This window comes from Acipenser ruthenus, unplaced genomic scaffold (assembly GCF_902713425.1).
Source record: "Acipenser ruthenus unplaced genomic scaffold, fAciRut3.2 maternal haplotype, whole genome shotgun sequence".
NCBI lineage: Eukaryota > Metazoa > Chordata > Actinopteri > Acipenseriformes > Acipenseridae > Acipenser > Acipenser ruthenus.
Window position 1 is genome coordinate 167,440 of NW_026707920.1, and position 21,106 is coordinate 188,545.

At 40.5% G+C, this 21,106-nt stretch overlaps 1 protein-coding gene across 3 annotated transcripts in view; it reads right to left on the reverse strand.

Moving 5' to 3' along the window:
- LOC117397804 (2-oxoglutarate dehydrogenase complex component E1) overlaps positions 1 to 14,572 on the reverse strand; it is a 38,268-nt gene extending 23,696 nt beyond the window's left edge. The window contains exons 1-4 of one of the 3 annotated variants that reach the window (XM_059019525.1): positions 14,320 to 14,572; positions 11,057 to 11,401; positions 3,612 to 3,800; positions 2,344 to 2,446 (exon numbers count right to left, since the gene is read on the reverse strand). In XM_059019525.1, coding sequence (XP_058875508.1) covers positions 2,344 to 2,446; positions 3,612 to 3,800; positions 11,057 to 11,278 — 514 coding nt within the window. In that variant the 5' untranslated portion in view covers positions 11,279 to 11,401; positions 14,320 to 14,572. Of the gene's footprint in view, positions 1 to 2,343; positions 2,447 to 2,643; positions 2,723 to 3,611; positions 3,801 to 11,056; positions 11,402 to 14,319 lie in introns of all 3 variants that reach the window. The other 2 variants (XM_059019527.1, XM_059019526.1) reach the window with 2 other exon arrangements.
- Positions 14,573 to 21,106: the final 6,534 nt, after the last annotated feature.

Below are 21,106 nucleotides of genomic sequence, written 5' to 3' on the forward strand. Positions count from 1 at the left end.
TAAAAGCGTCTCTAAATGACCAATTACTGCCAACAAAAGCCCAAGCAGTCAGCATTTGCATTCATTGCAGACCTTCAACCAGTGAAAGGATTCGGGGGGGATATGACAAAACCCTGCTACAAAATAACATGACTGTGCAATCTACTGTGAGGCTGCCTTCAGGGTCAGCTGTATTTTACAATGGGTAAAAAAAAAATACTCATTACAATTAAATAATACAAAAATTTAAATGAAAGGAATTGTATTATTTTTTATGAAAAAGCAACAAGATTAGCTATGCATGATGCCGTGAACGCATGCTGTATTGAAAGCTTTTAAATCGTATTTCAGGTGAAGCACAATCCAGTGCACAGGGTCTGGATGTCTTGAAAATATCTATTCTCTCTCTATTCTACGTAAAGTAATATGGCTGCTTCAGCGAGGCGGTCTGTGAACCAAACTGTGCATTTTACACGTCTACTACTCGTCACAAAACAACAAAAATTGAGAGTTATAGAAAAAAAATAATAGAAAATAAAAAAACTAAAATATGATTTAACGGCCATCGCACATAACTAATTCAAACTCACAACAGGGGGAACGGTGTGGTGAAGATATAAATAAAATATTGGCTAAACAAACATTTAGCAAGAGGTGCTATACATTTACAATGCAAAAAAAAAAAAAGATTTTCTTTTCCCAAGTCAAAAAACAAAAAAAATGCACAGCAACAAATAAGCAAGAAGGTGCAGGCAGGACTGAGATTTTTAAGATGAACCATCCCGTGTTTTTTTTTTTTATTAACCCCTGAAGGCCACTTCCTAACAAGGCTTAATACAGCATGCAAGTACTAACGTCAATTTTATTTTATTTAATGTAATGTTATCTGACAGAAATGCTGGATCAACAGCTATGCTTTCCTCAGCGAAAGTCTAGATTTGTTTAGAAGCACACAGCAGACAGCAGGCACCGCAAAACGAAACACACAGCTCCGTTATTTCCAATATATTTGAAAATTATTATTAAAAAAGTGTGATGTATTGTACACACCAAGTCCTGAGGTTCAGAACTCCCCTTAATGAAGTATATTATTATTAATATTGCAATGATCAGGAGCCAGGAGTTTGAGCAGGGTTAGAATCTCACACCAGCCCTGCTACTGCTGCACCCAGTCCTGGGGTTCAGAACTCCCCTCAATGAAGTCTATTATTATTATTATTATTATTATTATTATTATTATTATTATTATTATTATTATTATTAAAATGATCAGAAGCCAGGAGTTTGAGCAGGGTTTGAAACTCACACTAGCCCTGCTGCTGCTGCACCCAGTCCTGGGGTTCAGTCTGTTATTGAAGTGATCAGGAGCCAGGAGTTTGTGCAGGGTTAGAAACTCACACTAGCCCTGCTGCTGCACCCAGCCCTGGGGTTCAGTCTGTTACTGAAGTGATCAGGAGCCAGGAGTTTGAGCAATCAGGCCCCCAGTTAAGTAAACAGTTCCTACAGACTTGCAGCTGAGGCTTGTTGAAGCTGCAATGAGACGCGAGGTCAGTTCGTTCAGGGCAGGGGAGTTCTGAAGGAGGCTCCGGGGAGGTTCAAACCCTGCAGTGAACGTACAGCACTGCACCCCAGGGGTACACAAAGCCAGCCCACAAGTCTCGGAGTCCTCCAGGGTTTATAGGCATCATTAAATAACCGACTAATTAGGACCTCAGAAGAGCATTCAATTCAATTCAGTAATTTGGGGTACTTTAAGGGATGGGGCTTATCTTTGGCTGAATCGAATTCAGTGGAAATAACAGAGCGCTGCACTGCACAGCTCTGGCCAAAAGCATTGCACTCCCAAAAGTGAATTAACTAATTTTGCTTCATAAAGTCGAATTAAACCTGCTGAATAATTTTACGTTAACATATTGAATTGCACACCGCTTTGTAGTTTCCCCCACATACTTAACGAAAAACTGAAAAGAAAGAAATTTGAAAAATGTGACCTTTCAAAATCTAAACATGAAATACAATACTATTATGGCTTCCGGGAGAAAAATATCTAATATCTAAAATTGTGTTCATATAGTTTTATTTTGTTTTTTTTTAATCTTTCTTTTTTTTTTCTTTTTTTTATTACGTTTCAATTTTAAAATTCTAGGTGATGCAAAACTTTTGGCCAGAGCTGTAATAATACTGTACTGTAACGCTGTACTGCAGCAACCCAACAAAACCACGGAGAGGCAGAAATGAAGGAATTCTCTAAAAAGAGTTTTCATTCCGGCTGAAAGGGGTGACAAATAATGACAGCAGCTCGACGGCAGAGACAGAACGCTCAAGCAGAGTTTACACTCGTCTGTCTGTCTGTCTGTCCCTCACCGAGTTTGTCGGAGGACGTGATTATATCTGCTGGGACGAACGAGTCCAGATCGGCATCCATGATTCCCAAAGGATCCAGCTGAGCTACGTGGTGCCCACGAATCTACAGGGGGAAAAAACGGGAATGCGGATCCACCAGGAAAAGAACAAACAGCAAAAGAGGAAGTTTTTTTTTTTTTGGGGGGGGGGGGGGGGGGGGGGAGGAGGAGGAGACAGAAAAAGGAAGAAAAGAGGGTGGGGGAAACACAACATTAACACAGACATGTTCATCGCTGAGTGAAGTTCAATACAATTCCTCACCGAATGTTACTGGGGCATCGTCAACATTTACAATATTAATCCCCAGAGGGTCGAGCTTTGCAATGTGGTGACCTCTCACCTAGAAGCAAAGCGACAATGACAAAGTTGGTGGAAAGTTCTCTGTCTTGTTATTATTAATTAAAAAAAAAAAATTATATATATATAATAGGCATTTGATGATATTATTTTTTTTTTTTTTAATTATTTTATAGGCAATTAAAAAAATCATTATAATGAAAAAAAATTACTATTGTCGTGTAATGAATTAATCATGTAGATTTGGTCAAAAAAAAAAAATAGATTTCTTTTTTTTTTTCACATGTATACAACTTCAGTTTTCAAACCTTCAGTGCAGTTAATACAAGGGCATGGCTTTAAAATCAAGAAAGCAAAGCAGTAACATGAAAAAACAAAAATAATAAAGCTTTTCTAACTTATATTAAGAAACAAAAAAAAAGTGTAGTAGTTAAATTTGAGAAGTCATTTGAAGCCATCGTTGCTCCAAACAGGGAGGGTTTGGGCATCTCGTTTCTATCAGGCTCTGCAGCTCCTTCAAAACTCTGTCTCAGAAGGGCTGGTTCACGCTGCAGTCGCTGATGACTGCGACACGTCAGGCCAGCAGGCAGCTGTAAAAAGCGGCGCAGCTTCACTCCGACCACGCAGCGAACGTGGACATTTTTCAACGTTCTCAGACCCCATGCGATCTCAGGTGGCAGACGTGCGAGAAAAGGCTGCAGGACTTTAAAAAAAGGCTCTACAGGTGCCTGGGCTCTTACAGCAAGGCAACCTGCGTTTTGTGTATTGCACAGTAGTTTGATTCATTCCTGTTTTCACTAGGAGTTTAATAATAAAACACACACCTGACCTTGTTACCTAGACACACTGGGGCTAATCATTTGAAACACCTGGAATGGGTGAAACAGCTCTGCAGCAGGAGTTTCATTCACACCCCTGAGCTGGGAGCTCACCTGATAAGCCCGGATGAGTGACTGCACAGCGAGGTGATCCTCCACCAGCTTCTCCACGTTGGGCTGGGCCGAGACCAGGGACTGTGCCGAAGCCAGGCCGGACAGACTCATGCCCAGCGGGGGAGGGCTCTGGTAGGCCATGCCTGGAGGGGCGCCTGCATTCGCGTTGCGGAAGAAAACATCCCATGACTGAAAGAAAGAGAACCAAACGAACACACACAAACAAACAAACAAACAAAAGAAACAAATCATCAGATCATGTGTATTTACACCTCTTGTATCTCGACTATTGCGAGTTTAAAAGTTAAACGGGACATATTTTCAAAGCTTTTACTTCAGTCTTTTTAATTCCCTCCTATTGTGTTTGTTTTGAAATATTAGACAAAGGAGAGGCGATGCCTTTTACTGCACTAACTAAACAATAATTAATCACAAGCTCTCAAGACCTCAAAAGGTCTCTTCTTCGCCTGAAAGTAGATAAGAGAGACTGATGTTTACATTCACAGGAAAATGTACCAAGTCTGAGAGACAAGCAACTTGGGGGCTAAACGCCTCGAGCATTTTCAAAAATGAGACAAGCTACTTTGTATATGGAACTAGATTTTTTTTTTTTTTTGTCCGAAACACTTCACAGAGATTAGAGATTAAGATTCCCTACATTTAAAATTACTTTAAGACAATTGATACTGGTTTTGTAAACAGGTGATTTTTTTTTTCTTCTCCACTTTCAAAAAAATAAAAACCCAAGTTAAAGACTGGAAATATGTCCCATCAAGTTGTGTGCAGAGCTGTCTTTACAGAAAGGCAAACCCTAGTTTCTGAACAGTACATAACATTATATCTGCAGCTTGACTAACAAATGACTGTTTTAGGAAGAAACTGAGTACAGTCCAACAATTACAACTAACATGTTAAAACATAAAAATATCCAAAGCAGTTTCTTTGCTTAATTAGATTAAAGTTTACTTGCACTTCTATTTAGATTTAGTAAACCTGCTTAGAGAGTAACAGGGTTCAAATATATACAGCGTGGCACGCCCCCACATGTTGCTAAAACTGTTTAAATAACCAACCTTTTCTTTTCATTAACATCCTGACAACTTTTTACGCTTGTAACTTTACAGTCTGTTTCAAAGCTCTTTTCAAAATGTCTGCTCTAGTGCACCGATAGCGTCAGGATTATTGCACACATTGTCAAACAGGCGACACAGCGATAACGATCCATGATGTGGTACGGAACAGAAAAGCCACAGCACTTGTTATGTTCCTGGTCCTGGGGACCCCCTGTGTTTGCTGGGTTTCCTTCCAACTGAGCTCTCAGTTACTTAACTAGACCCTTAATTGAACTGAGAAGTTGCTTAATTAGACTTTTTAAATTGTTTTCAGCTGTTAAACAGTTGCAGACTTCAAGTTACTTACACAATGCTAATCGCTAACTTGACAGCTGTTAACAGCTGAAAACAATTAAAAAGGTTCAATTAAGGGTCTAGTCAAGTAATTGAGAGCTCAGGTCGGAATGCAAACCAGCACACAGTGTTTGTACTGCTGTACAAACATTTATTTTTATTATTATTTTATTTGGCAGACGTCTTTATCCAAGGTGACTCACAGGTGTTCCAGGGCAGCACAGGGTTACAATGCAAGCTTCATATTTAAACACAGTGTAGCTGACAGTCAGTACAAAAAATAATACTAGAGCACAATATGCAGCAAGTTAGGATTACAACAAATTACATCAACAATGACAGTTTGTTTTCACCTGTAATGTATATGTATAATCCTAACCATGCATATTGTATTCTAGTAGTATTATTTGCACTGACTGTAAACTACACTGTGTTTAAATATGAAGCTTGCATTGTAACCCTGTGCTGCCCTGGAACACCTGTGAGTCGCCTTGGATAAAGTCTGCCAAATAAATAATAATAATCATAATCATAATAATATATAAGCAATAAACACCCATTGCAGCCCATCATGGCTTGTCTGATCACATCTGGTTAAAACTACCAAAATAACAATTATAAAAAGATGTGGTCATTGCATAATCCAGCCTCCCTCTCCCCAAAATTATTATTATTTTAATAGATCTAGAAACATAAATCATTTAAGAATGTGCACACCCTTCCAGTTAATTATACAAAAAAAGCCCACGTCCGTAGCCAATAGCTCTCTACTGTATTCCTCCAGTAATGAATGCTAGATCAGAACCAGGAGAGAATGCCACTGCACCCACTCACTCACTCACTCAATGTTGATGTCAACTGTGTGGTTCTGAAACAAAAGCCCTGCTAGATCTTGGAACAACGGGGACCCCTGTGTACAGTTACAACTGGATTCACATGGACTGTAAGCTTCAAACTAGCTAGCCGCCTGGAGGAAGGACGGTCCGTCCGTCTAGCCACGGATTCCCAGAGCTTTCATTTCTCCTAATAACCTGGTTGTGGGGGGGGGGTTCATCTCCTGAGTGCGAACGGACCACGCTGGCACAAAAGCGTGCATCGGTGGGCCGAATGGCCTTTTATCGTTTTGGAATTTCTTAAGCACTCTCCTGTCTGTGTAACAAACAGCTTCCCCCCCCCCCCCCCTTACTCCAGCGAATGACTTTTTAAAAACAGGGGGTTCTCAAGTTTTATCATTGACTCTTATTTACTTGTTACAACCACGTTTTAAATCAGGAGGATTGGCGGTCCAGCGGTTAAAGAAAAGGGGCTTCTTGTTACCAGGAGGTCCCCGGTTCAAATCCCGGCTCAGCCACTGACTCGCTGCCTGTGACCCTGAGCAAGTGGATGAGACGTCAAACAAACAAGGTCCTACTGGAAGTGACTCTGTTGTTGATGAAGCAGAGTTCACCCCCCTAGTCTCTGTAAGTCGCTTTGGATACAAGAGTCTGCTAAATTATTATTAATAATAACAAACAGCCTTTTTTTTTTTTTTTACACACTGCTGTACAATCCAGCTAATTACTTCTATAAACAGGCGGTTCTTGAGTTTTATTAATCCTATTTTCTTGTTAATCCTGTGTATTATTACACACACAGGGTGAATAAAACACTAACAGTACACAGCACTCCCTCATGTTACAGAAGCAGTGAGGACTATGGACTTGCACAGCAGACTCTTGTTCGTATTGCAATCTGTACCACGCCAAAAAAAAAAGTAAATATTTCTTCTAGTCTAGTGGCTGCTTTATGTTTTTGAGCTGGTCCAGGCTTTACAATAATTCTGTGAACTTGATAATAATAATAATAATAATAATAATAATAATAATAATTACACACCCATTGCAGAGCAGTGTGAGCCAGTCCAGGTTTTATAATCATTCTGTGACCTTACTAATGTGAAATACTCCCATTGCAGACAGGTTTCAGCCAGTCCAGGTTTTTACATGGTTTACATTCCTCTCCCCCTCCCTTTTTACTGCTCTGCGGTCTTCTCTGATCACATGTCACGTCACATGACGATCCTCTGCAGTTTATTTTCAGCAGCAACGTTTCACTCGGTAGATTTTTATCCCGTCGCAGGACGAGAAAAAAAAAAAAAAGACTAACGCATAAAGCAATGGGATGAAATTAGCAGGTGAAGTTAACTAGAATCCTGCTCTCCATAACATATACACATATATAAAAAAAAACAGCTGCATTCATTATTCACAGCAGAGATGACAAACAGGGATTGTTCAGGTGTCACAGAGTCGAACACTCTTAGTGAATTACTACGAGGGCACAGGGCCCTCATTCTAGAACAGAGAGAGAGAGCGATCAGCTGTCTGTGACTATTTATAGTTACTCTTCTCTAGAGAGAACGTTCAGTACTTGGCCAATTCAAAATAGTGACACACACACACACACACACACACACACACACACACACACACACACTGTCCAAGTTAGAGAGTTGGAACTGAAATTGGCAAGACATCTCTGCTGGCACATTCAGAAAAACAGACCAAAAAAATAAATAAATAAATAAATAAATAAATAAATAAATAAATAAAAACGACTAGTCAAAGAGCAATGTGTGTGTTTTATTTTTTTTTTTTTCTGACCGCTTTATCTAAACCAGCGCCGTTTTCATTCCAAGTTAAGCTCTCAATAAACAGAATTTATCTAATTATTCGTTCAGTTGGACATTTTTACAGTTCATGATTAGAAAAAAAAAATTGATTCAAGTTCCGCTGCCTATAAAACATCCTGAGGCCTGGAGAGATGTGTTAAAATGTGTCCCAATTAATCAAACAATTAGACCAATTAAGTAAGTGAGAGCTCGGGGCGGAACGAAAGCCATTAGACACTGTGGCCGTCCAGGAACAGAGTTTGACCCCCCTCTGGGTCTGAAGAGTTACAAAAAGTCCACTAGTGCTGCACCCAGTCCTGCATTTCATGACTTGACTAAGGTCACTCTCTGCCACGTTGCTTTACAGGTTCGTAATCGCAGTTAATTTAACTGTACTGATACGTTTATCTTTAATCAGATGTCATAGGGAGCAAAGTTTAGTGGAGAGCAAAGTTCACCACTTTTTTTCTGAATAGAAAAAAAAAAACATCTCACTATATTATTAATACATCATTTTCTTTATAAAAACGTTGTTGACAATGAATAATTACTTAAGCTAGTCACATCGGAAAACACAGAAAGAGACACAACTAAAAATGTTGTGACCTGCTGCTTTCTTTTGTGCACTATAAATAAGAGGAATCACGGGGGACTTCAAAAACGTGACCTCTGAAAACAGGTGCTGCTGCAGCCTCTTCAAAAAAAAAAAAAAAAAAAAAAAAAAAGACTGCCTCTCTCTGGCTGCGTGTTCACATTAAATTGTTAGGCTGGCAGCACGATCTGTGGTCGCATAGGGAGAGGACGATGGTTTGAAACAGAGAGGCGTTTTGTCTGAAAGGGTCGTACGTTGCCAAGCAGTCCTTACAGAGCAGGGGTGCCAAACTCCAGTCCTCCAGGGAAGGCAGGGTCTTGTGGTTTTCATCCCGGAACTTCAGCTCTCAATTAAAACTTACTGGATGTCACTGTTTGTTCAAATCGGACACGTATTTAAAAGGTCTTTTACAGCTGAGGATTTAGAAAATGCACTTGATTCAAGGTACACTTCCGATAAAAACGTTGAGTCCTGGAGAGAAGTGTTAAACTGTGTCCAATTAATCAAATAATTTGACCAATATATATATATATATATATATATATATAATTCACTAAAACATCTCTCTGATAGAAGCCACTACACTTTGACATAGCTTAAGTAGTTTTCTACTCATTCAACACAACACATGTTTAAATCTCAGTTTTTGCTTCATTTTGGCTGTACTCCTGTCTAAATACAGATTGCAGCCTATTCAAAATCATAAAAAAAAAAATAAAAAAAAAAAAACTTACATGGTAATACTTCAATAAGCCCAGGGTTGGAAATAAGACTCCCCGTTGTATAGCAGTTTGATCCATTCAAACAGTTTAATAATAAGATGCACCTGAGCTTGTTACTTAGACACACTGTGGCTGATCAAGCTGGTAGTAAAACCTGGAATGGGTGACACTGCTGTGCAATAGGAGTCTTATGGCACAAGAGGTGCTCATTAGGCAGCCCTGGTTTGTAGTAAACGGTTCTTCTACTGAGCTAAACATCACAACGTATTTGACGCTCCCTGTTGAGTTACAGGGCTGTACTGACTCACTGTGTGTTGGTGAATCGTGTTACTTTCTTTACATGATGTATCGTGTTGTAACACAGGTCTGTATCGTTTGTATTGAAATACACGACCACAGCCCAGCGCATTGTAGTTAAAGAACTACAGCTCCCAGCATCCCTCGCCACTGACACAGGTCAGGAGGCATGCTGGGAACTGTAGTCACAGCTGTGTATGGATGAATCGCGATGCTTTCTTTACATGATGCAGCGTATTATAACAGAGGTCGGTATCGTTTGTATTGTAACACAAGACCACAGCACAGCACGCTGTAGATCACAGAGCGGTCCTTGAATGAAGAACCAGTGTGTTTTAAGTTTTATAGCTGTTATGAATACACACTCTCCTGGTCTCATTTTTAACATTACGGTATCAGTACAGCCTTGCTGGGTTGGTCTTTTTTATTTTAACTCTACACAGTTTGAGGATCTAGGGCTCTACTCACAAAACTTCAAGGGTGGTTTTTAAGGAATTATTTATTTATTTTTTTCCCCTCCCCTAGGAGAGGTTAAAACAGCGCTTTTGAAAAAAAGTGAATCAAACCACCACAAACTTTCCCAAAAAATAGAAAAAAAATTAAAAACCATCCATGTGGTTTTGTGAACAGGCCCCTCATTTCACATGCTGTATATTTCACACAACTCTACACAGATTTGTTGTTTTGTTTTTAAATGGTTTCTACCTAAAACGGCAACAACAGGAAACCATCGGGATTAGCACCCGAGTTTCAAGAACACCAACACCAAGCTGCAGCTTGTATCCTCTAAAAATTCAGCACCCCACCGTGTGCTGCTTCCTGCGGTCGACAGCCAGCTCACTGGCCACTCTGTACAGATTTTCATTTTCCTTCCTTCCTTTCTCTTTCCTATTCAGCTGAAAAACCAGAAGTCAATGCGAAAAAAAAAAAAAAAACACCAGTTTGTCTGTTCCAGGAGCCGCAGAAACGCAGATTAATTCCAGAATCGTGAGTGTGGGTCTGTGTGTGCGTCTCCCTCCTTTTTGTCCTCGTAGAGAAGTTGGAAAAAAATAAAAAAACGACAATCCCCCCCCCCCCCCCCCCCAAGTAAAAGTAAAGCAAAGCCAGACAGGTCTGTCCTCTTGATCAGGTCGTGGGCTTCGTTTCTTTTTTTTTTTTTTTTTTTATTCATTTATTTATTTCGTTTTTGGTTTGCAGCTCGGTTGGTTGGGTTAGTTGGCTTTTAAAACGCTACACAGTCAAACCTCTATAAAAGACCATCTGTATACTGTACAGCTGTGGCCAAAAGTTTGGCATCACTTAGAATTTTAGAACTGAGACAAAAAAAAAAAAAAAAAAAAAACTATAGGAACATAATTTAGATCTTTTTATTAACATCATGTAATTAAATTATTTTTACATACATGCCATTGTATGTAAAAATAATGTGATATCTTGTAACAATTGTAAGTTGCCCTGAATAAGGGCGTCTCTTAATAAATAAATAAATAAATAAATAAATAAATAATAATAAAGAAACTACACAATGATACTGCAAAAGTCTACCAGAAGCCATGACAGTAGTACAGTTTTTCATGTTGGGGGAATACCTAGGCCCAGTATTCAGAGCGGCCTTTATTAACAGTTTGACTGTAGCGACTTACCTTGTCCTAAAGCAGAAGTATCCTTTCGTTTGTTTTTTTATTTTTGGAAAATGTGATTTACTACAATTGACAACAGCACTGCTAATCTGTTTGCTTTATTCGTTATATTATTTTTTTTTCCCCCTCTCTCCTTACCTTATGTACACTTTTGGGGTTTTCCAGCCAGGCAAAGTACATCTCCTCGACATAGTTCGAACTAGTCCCGCTGAGGAATGGCTCGGCCGCTACCGGTGCGGTGAAGCACCTGATTGGCTGAAACGTCCTGGGCGCGGCCGGCTGTTTGTGTGAATAATTCTGAACAGTCCGCGAGGCCGCCAGGGGCCTCAGCCTTGCTGCACAAGTCCTTAAGCGGTGCATGCTTTTGAAACCGCGCTGATAACGCTCTTTGCGTTTCTTCCTCTCTTCAGAAAAAAAAGAAAAATGCGTCTCTCCCTCTGCCAGCAGTCTCTCGTTCCACCAAGATCCGTCCTCTTTTTTCTCCTGTAACCAAGAAAAATAAATTAGCTTTGTATAATATTATCTTAATTAAAAATGTGTTACTTTTGTTATTGTGTGTATGTATTTAAATTATTATTTAGTAATTTAGCAGACGCTTTTATCCAAAGCGACTTATAGAGACTAGGGAGGGTGAATTCTGCTTCATCAACAACTGCTGCTGCTGCTGCTGCTGCTGCAGAGTCACTTCCAATAGGAGCTCGTTTGTTTTACGTCTCATTCGAAGGACGGAACACAAGGAGGTTCAGTGACTTGCTCAGGGTCACACACACACACACAGGGAGTCAGTGGCTGGGATTTGAACCTGGAACCTCCTGGTGACAAGCCTTTTTTAAACCACTGGATCACCAGGCCTCCTAGATAAAGGCTTCTAGTCAAAAAGTTGGTCATGAAACTTATTAGGTTTAGAACATAAGAACATAAGAAAGTTTACAAACGAGAGGAGGCCATTCAGCCCATCTTGCTCGTTAGGTAGTTAGTAGCTTATTGATCCCAGAATCTCATCAAGCAGCTCCTTGAAGGATCCCAGGGTGTCAGCTTCAACAGCATTACTGGGGAGTTGGTTCCATACCCTCACAATTCTGTGTAAAAAAAGTGCCTCCTATTTTCTGTTCTGAATGCCCCTTTATCTAATCTCCATTTGTGACCCCTGGTCCTTGTTTCTTTTTCAGGTCAAAAAAGTCCCCTGGGTGGACAATGTCTATACCTTTTAGAATTTTGAATGCTTGAATCAGATCGCCGCGTAGTCTTCTTTGTTCAAGACTGAATAGATTAAATTCTTTTAGCCTGTCTGCATACAACATGCCTTTTAAACCCGGGATAATTCTGGTCGCTCTTCTTTGCACTCTTTCTAGAGCAGCAATATTCTTTTTGTAACGAGGTGACCAGAACTGAACACAATATTCTAGGTGAGGTCTTACTAATGCATTGTAGAGTTTTAACATTACTTCCCTTGATTTAAATTCAACACTTCTCACAATATATCCGAGCATCTTGTTGGCCTTTTTTATAGCTTCCCCACATTGTCTAGATGAAGACATTACTGAGTCAACATAAACTCCTCTGTCTTTTTCATAGTTCCCTTCTTCAATTTCAGTATCTCCCATATGATATTTATAATGCACATTTGTATTGCCTGCGTGCAGTACTTTACACTTGTCTCTATTAAATGTCATTTGCCATGTGTCTGCCAGGTTCTGAATGCTGCCTATATCATTTTGAATGACCTTTGCTGCTGCAACAGTGTTTGCCAGTCCTCCTATTTTTGTGTCATCTGCAAATTTAGCAAGTTTGCTTACTATACCAGAATCTGTTACTGTCTGAATATTTGAGTTGTTATCACTGTTTGCACAGGCCGCAGGGGTGTGGCTCCCCTCCCTCCCCTGTGTCCCTCCTGAAACTCCTTGTTCTGTGCAGAATGCACAAATCAGCACACACACACACACACACACACACACAACCAACAAGCTCAGGTGCGACATCTTAAACTCACAGGGAAACCAGGAATGGATCGCACTGCCATGCAACAGGAGTCTTCTTGCCATCCCTGATGTGTAAACTAACAGCGAGCGTCTAAACCACAACACGAGACAGCCGGTCTCGTCTGCATTCGTGGTTTTTAGAGCTTTTACGCTCTTCTCACCGACGGGGTGGGGGACAGGATCCGTAACGATCACGTTACACTAGCTGTACCCTTGAGCAAGGTACTTTACAAAAAAACAACTGTATAAATGGGGAATTGTATGTAAAAAATAATGTGATATCTTGTAACAATTGTAAGTCGCCCTGGATAAGGGCGTCTGCTAAGAAATAAATAATAATAATATTAGCTGCTGTGATGCTGCTACTATTTCATGTATTATGCATTTTTTGTTTGTTTACTGTATATCATGTATGATGCATTTCTCTGTATTTAAAGTATTATGGATTTTCTTGTTGTTACTGCATCTCAAAGGAGGCTGTGTGGTCCAGTGGTTAAAGAAATGGGCTTGTAACCAGGAGGTCCCCTGTTCAAATCCCACCTCAGCCAATGAGTCACTGTGTGACCCTGAGCAAGTCACTTAACCTCCTTGTGCTCCGTCTTTCGGGTGAGACGTAATTGTAAGTGACTATACAGCCGATGCATAGTTCACACACCCTAGTCCCTGTAAGTCGCCTTGGATAAAGGCGTCTGCTAAATAAACAAATAATCTTGTAAAGCGCTTTGTGATGGTGGTCCACTATGAAAGGCGCTATATAAAATAAAAACTGATTGATTGATTCGTAAATATGGGCGTGTAAAATCAACTGCAGCTTGCTACTGCACAGCGGCTACACAAAAACATGTTCTCGTCTTGTTTCGTAGTTGGTTTTCTCGTCTTGTTTCGCAGTTTTTCGGAGACACAGCTGCGGTTTTGACCTTGTGTGACAGCGCAAGGCTGAACTTCAACCAAGCACAGCAACGCCGCTCGCCTCGCCTATTCCCGACCAGAATCCCGAAAATGATTGGGCGTAACCCGACGGCAACGCCCACAAATCTAAACGTCCTTGCTTTGCTATTGGGTAACCCCGCTGCCCGTCAGTTTGTCCTTTCCATGAAGCCGGCAGTACGAAGCGTACATTGATTACTGTACAAAAAAACAGCGCTGCTCATTTTTATCGGCCGCTAAAAAAAAACATAATTATGTTTAATGCAAACGTGAGGTAAACTTCCCCTCTCTGTCTCTAACGAGCGATATGTAGTTATATAAAACAGTTTCTGCTAAGTTATATGCACACACGGCCGTCCGACGTAAAAACCTATCTAGTTATTTACACAAAAAACGTGTAATTATTATGATGTTTATGCGACTGGGTTTATAAAATAGCCCACCACGTTCACTCCACAAAAAAAAAAAAAAAAAAAACACACAAACGAAGCTTACCTCTTTATGTCTCCGGCAACTCCCGCGAGCAAGGTAACGCTTTATTTAAAAAAAAAAAAAAAAAAAAAAAAGAAAAAAGAAAATAAATCACAAATAATATAACTTTTTCGTCTTTTTTTTTTATTTTTATTTAAAACAAATCTATAAAATTTAAGTACAGCCGCGAAGCTTCGCCGTTTCTCTCTTCTGACTGGAAACGACGACAGCGCGAGCAAAGCGAGAGACGCTCCGAACAGCTCGAGACACCGACGTGAGGAGAGCGAGGACGGGGGCCTGTTGCGTCACGGCGCTCTGACGTCATCCGCAGGGGGGGGGAGGAGCGACCGCGCCCTTACGTTGCAGGCGTGACTTTGAAACGCATGCGTTAAGTATTTTTGTTATTAGTATAAAAAAGTGCCCTCCCTTCGTTTCTCAAAAGCTGTTACTAGCCAACTGAGCCACCTCTAAAGCCAATTTCGACTGTTTGCAGAGTCCAAAATACCAGATCAGATATGAAATGTGTTTTTTATTTATTAAAATGTACAGCTAAAGGCTAGTTGGTATAATTTCTCCGCATAGTACTATTGTGTTCATGAATACAGGTCTCCCAGGTTCTGTATAACACAGAAGCTGTAGTGAAGTCTTTTATTGACTTGAAATGTCATTTTTAATAATGTAGGTCCGATTAATCATTGTTTAAAATGCTCTCGGATCAGAAAGACTCTGCTTGCTAGTCTTCCAGAGACCCTCGTGTAAAGTCACCCTGCGTGAAAGCGTTCAGGACGCACAGTCGTTGTTTTGTTAATAAAGAGTGTTTATAGTAATTCAATTTTGTTTAATTGCAAATTCAATCCTTCATTAAACCCTGAAATCCTCAACAACACATTTCTTAAAAGTAAATTAAAACCCAAATTGGCACAGCAGCCCTGTGTCAGGGATCAGGCTTGGGAATCAGACTCCTATTGCACAGCAGTGTGATCCATTCCAGGTTTTACTACCAGCTTGATCAGCCCCACTGTGTCTAGGCAACAAGCTCTGGTGTGTCTGATTATTAAACTCACAGTGAAACCTGGAATGGATCACACTGCTGTGCCCCTGTTTGTCAGTTTGGTCCAATTAGCTCTTATTTAAGGGTTCATTAAATCCAGTTTGCCATTCTAATTCCATTTCCAAATCCTTTTAAAAATCAATTCCAGTTTCCTTTTAATCAATCCCAAGCACAGTCCCATAGCATTGATCCAAACATCATTGATCGAAATTGCAATCTGCAGCATTCTGTTTGAAATGATTTTTCTGCATTTAATCCTGTACTTTAGAGTACTGTAATCTGTCACAAGTGTTATTTAATCTGTAGTATTTTGTATTTAATTATATCCTGATGTAACTATCACTGACACTGTTATCTGCTCCGTTATTGAATCGTATTTTGTCACACTTGTACTTGCTTGAACCAAAGTCATTGTATTGGGCAGCAGTGTGGAGTAGTGGTTAGGGCTCTGGGCTCTGGACTCTTGACCGGAGGGTTGTGGGTTCAATCCCTGGTGGGTGACACTGCTACTGTACCCTTGAGCAAGGTACTTTACCTACATTGCTCCAGTAAAAACCCAACTGTATAAATGGGTAATTGTATGTAAAAATAATGTGATATCTTGTAACAATTGTAAGTCGCCCTGGATAAGGGCGTCAGCTAAGAAATAAATAATAATAATAATATTTATCTTGCTCTTAATTGTATTAATACTTGTACTGTGATTCTTGAAATGTATTTTTGTTTACGACTGTAAGTCGCCCTGGATAAGGGCGTCTGCTAAGAAATAAATAAATAAATAATAATAATAATAATAATAATTAATAATAAAATGAGATTCTCACAACAGTGGAAGCAAATGACTCCAATCGAAGTCTCTGTCTGTTTCAATTAAACTGGGGCTTCAAAACGAAAGCAGTGGAAATAATCTGCACAATTTCCGATTTCTGGAAAAATATCAATTCCAGCTCCGATCCCTTCGAAGGAATGGGATTGGGAATTGAAATGGGGAAGTGGGTTTAATTAATCCTTAATTAAGAGCTAACGGAAACTCTGTTGAAGCGGTGTGGGTGTGCAGCTCCCCCCACCGCCCCCACGCAGCGTCCATGCCCTGGGGTCAGGGGTGAGAGGTCAGCGGGGGATCAGCGGGGGGTGGCGGTGCGTGGGGTGCTCTGTGATTGGACGGCACAGTCAGCATCATGTTTTATTTGTTTCAAAGTGAACCGCAGTGCGGTGTGTCCTTGTGGAAATAAACAATGACTGTTTATTGACTTTCACCCTGTGTGGAGTTTTGTTTGACTGGAATTAGTAATAGTAAATAAAAAATATATAGTCAATGAGAAGTCCTCATAAACACTATAAACAGACGTGTGTGTGTGTGTGTTTGTGTCACTGTGTGTGAGTGTGTGTATCACTGTGTGTGTGTGTGTCAGTGTGTGTGTGTGTGTGTGTGTGTCAGTGTGTGTGAGTGTATCACTGTGTGTGTGTGTCACTGTGTGTGTGTGTGTGTCAGTGTGTGTGTGTGTCACTGTGTGTATGTGTCACTGTGTGTGAGTATCACTGTGTGTGTGTGAGTGTGTGTGTGTGTGTGTCACTGTGTGTGTGTGTGTCAGTGTGTGTGTGTGTCACTGTGTGTGTGTGTCACTGTGTGTGTGTCACTGTGTGTGAGTATCACTGTGTGTGTGTGTGTGTCACTGTGTGTGAGTATCACTGTGTGTGTGTGTGTGTCAGTGTGTGTGTGTGTGTCAGTGTGTGTGTGTGTGTGTGTCACTGTGTGTGAGTGTATCACTGTGTGTGTGTGTGTCAGTGTGTGTGTGTGTCACTGTGTGTGTGTGTCACTGTGTGTGTGTCACTGTGTGTGAGTATCACTGTGTGTGTGTGTGTGTCAGTGTGTGTGAGTATCACTGTGTGTGTGTGTGTGTCACTGTGTGTGTGTGTGTCACTGTGTGTGTGTGTGTGCGTGTGTGTGTCCTGACGTGCGTGTGTGTCCTGGCGTGCGTGTGCGTGCGTGTGTGTGTCCTGACGTGCATCACACACCCTGCTGAGCCGGCTCTCTCTAGCTTCTCCATCAGCAATGGACTCCGCGGACTCGCGCAGCAGAAACACTGCTGAAGCACTGCAAGGGCTCTTCCATGCAACCTGAGCCACGCAATACATCCACAGCAGAGAGTTCACATGAGCGAGACCCTCTGTGGTGTGCGCGTGGGGGGGGGGGGGGGGGGGTCGCACTCAGCAGCTCACCCACCCACTCTATTTATACAGACAGCATTTTGGGAGGCTTGGTGGTCCAGTGGTTAAATAGAACTTGATACCAGGAGGTTCAAATCCCACTGACTCACTGCCTGTGACCCTGAGCAAGTCACTGAACCTCCTTGTGCTCCGTCCTTCGGATGAGATGTAAAACAAACGAGCTCCTATTGGAAGTGACTCTGCAGCAGCAGCAGCAGCAGTTGTTGATGAAGCAGAGTTCACCCCCCTAGTCTCTCTAAGTCGCTTTGGATAAAAGCGTCTGCTAAATGTCTCATTCATAATCATTTGCAAACTGTATACTTCTCTCTCAGCTGTCAGACAGACAGGTACCGGATCTGGACCCCTTGAACTGCTCCCCATTTCTAGTGAAGAGTTTGGGTCTGATAACATTGTGCTCAGCTGGCCTGGGTTTGTGCAGGACACTGCACCGGCAGTGACTGATGAGGTCCTAAAAGCACGGGTTCAAAGCATAGCCTCACACACACACACACACACACACACACACACACACACACACACACACACACACACACACACACACACACACACACAGTCTGTTGAAGTCATTATTTTTATTGAATTAATTTATTTTAACACATTTCCTTAAGTGAGAGAATTACACAACATAACACATCCTAGAATAGACCAATAGAATTATTATCATCAGAATCAGAATTCAATATCTTTATAGAAACCAGACCTGACGAAAGCTTCAAAACTTCAAGGAATAATAATAATAATAATATCGATTCAAAAGAGGAAAGAGAAGGGTAGAGGAGGAGGAGGAGACAGGAGAGTAGTCTTGGTTTGGGCTTGCCGGAGCGCACGCGTCTTTAACCCTTTCACAATTTGCATCAGAGAGTGGGTTAACCCATTCAGCGTCTGTAAGACGCTTTGGATAAAAGCATCTGCTAAATGGCTCATTAATAATAAAAATAATACTGTATATGATGCACAATCCAGTAAGTAATTTTTCTGCTGATAAAGATTACTGATGCTTGGCCAATGGCCGCTTGCTAAGATTATAATCACTGACTACGCAATGGAATACCAATGCATTTTGCACGCTATTGCAATTTTGTTTTTATAAGCAACTCTGCCATCTCCTGGCTGCATGGCGGTATTGCAACTGTTAAAAATGTTTTATGCTTCCGCAGTTACACGTGATATAAAAGGATTTTGTTTGTTTGTTTTGTTTTTGTGTTTTCCAAATAAGCCTCTAACTTTTATCAAAGCAATCGCAAGTTTAAAAACAGAACAAACTATATAAGAATTAATACCCTAACTATATATATATAGAACCGAACCATGCAAGTAAGCGATCTTAAAACAGCCCTGCCATCCACTACAATGAGAACTGATCGCGATGTTTATGGCTGAATCTTATTTCACAGATTAAAATGTACCCATCGCTGTGTAATATAAGTTCCTCTTTAATATGTCAATTTCTTAAAAAAAATAGTTTAAATAGACATGTATATATATATATATATTTTGTCACTCAAAAATAAACACAGCAAACGTTTGCCTGGTTGGCACACAGCGTTCAGGAACCTGGCAGCCGGTTTAGTTTGCTTCCGAAATGCTCGAACAAACACTGCACAGAGCTGCAGAGAGCTGCACAGAGCTGCAGAGATGCACAGAGCTGCAGAGAGTTGCACATAGCTGTACAGAGCTGCATAGAGCTGCAGAGCTGCACAGAGCTGTACAGAGCTGCAGAGAGTTGCAAAGAGCTGTACAGAGCTGCACAGAGCTGCACAGAGCTGTACAGAGCTGCACAGAGCTGCAGAGAGTTGCAAAGAGCTGTCAGAGCTGCACAGAGCTGCAGAGAGTTGTAAAGAGCTGTCAGAGCTGCATAGAGCTACACAGAGCAGCACATAGCTGCAGAGAGTTGCACAGAGCTGCAGAGAGCTGAACAGAGTTGCACAGTGCTGCACTGAGCTGCACAGAGCTGAACAGAGTTGCAGAGAGCTGCACAGAGATGTACAGAGCTGCAGAGAGCTGAACAGAGTTGCACAGAGCTGCACTGAGCTGAACAGAGCTGCACGATTTCTTTCAAATGTCTTAAATGAAAAAGACACCAGCTTGCATCAAAGATCGATAATATTTCACCTAAAGATCGCTCAACAACTGAGCAGTTTTTAAGGTAAGCATTTAAATACGTAGGACCGTTTGGTGTAAAATATACTGTATATAACTGTAGAGGAAACGATTCATTTTGAATGTGACAACGCTGTTTGCTTTAATACAAATGACGTTTAAATCGTGAAGTATCTTGAAATACCTGTTTTTAGCGCGTGAAATGAGACTTATTTTATTTTATTATTTTTACGGTGAACAAATTCAGCCCTAATAAAGTCCCTGCTGCTGAGGTCTTAAAACGGAGTGCATTGTGGGATCGAAAGGTCAAGCCGGGGTCGCTCCGACAAGCCAAACAGATGCAGAGAGAGAGAGAAAAAACATGCTAAATAATATCTCAATACATATTTATAATTTCATCAGACAAAAAACAGTCGTGTGCACTTACAAAGCTGAGAAAATAGAGAACCAGATCAAAGTTTAAAGTCATTCAGAAAAACAAACAAACATCACTTCTGCCCATTGGTAATCATGCAATAAACCCACTTATGTTTCAGTACTTATTATAAACTGTCAGTTTTTTTAAATATATATATTTTGTTTAATTATTATTTAAATGCTAACACATTCAGGAGAATAACAAAAACAGTTTGGCATGCTTTTTTTTTTTGTGTGTGCAAACATTTTTTTACAATTTTTTTGAACACTTTAGATTTGAGAACACACGCACACGCACACGCACACGCACACGCACACGCAGCCGTTCGAACCCAAACGACCACACGTACAAAATAAACAAGCCGATAAAACGTAAAAAAAAAACCAATATTAATGAACTCGTTGAATAAAAACACGTGACAGTTTAAACAAATGAAAAATAAAATCATCTTAAATTGAAAGCGCTGCCCTCGTTTGACAAAATAAAATAAATAAATACTTCAGTTATCGTAAGCGACTTCTCATGCGACAATGTTACAACAAAAATGAAAGACTGGCGCAACTCTTTCTAACTACAAACCCTGCTGAAGTACGACAGCGCCGTGACTCATTCTCATCACAGCAATTTTTACAGTTAAAAACATTTTTAATAAGAATTAAACATTGCATAATTCGTCCACAATCATTCACAACTAGGGTTTGAAGATAGGGGAGGGGCAGGAGGGGCAGGAGCCCCCCCCCCCCCCCCACCCACCCCCCAAAGAAAATGTTTCTCCAAACGCCAATGAAAGATCAATCACTGATTAGCACTGAATTTAGAAACAGTCAAAATAAATCTGACGACAAACGTTTAGACGAGAAGGGCCAGATCCGCAAAGCGTTTTTTCATCCTTTCTTCAATGGCCTATTTTTTTAAAAACAGAACTTTTTATGGTTAGAAAACGTTGAAGAGAGTTTGCAGACTTCCAGAATTTATTATTATTATTATTATTATTATTATTATTATTATTTAAA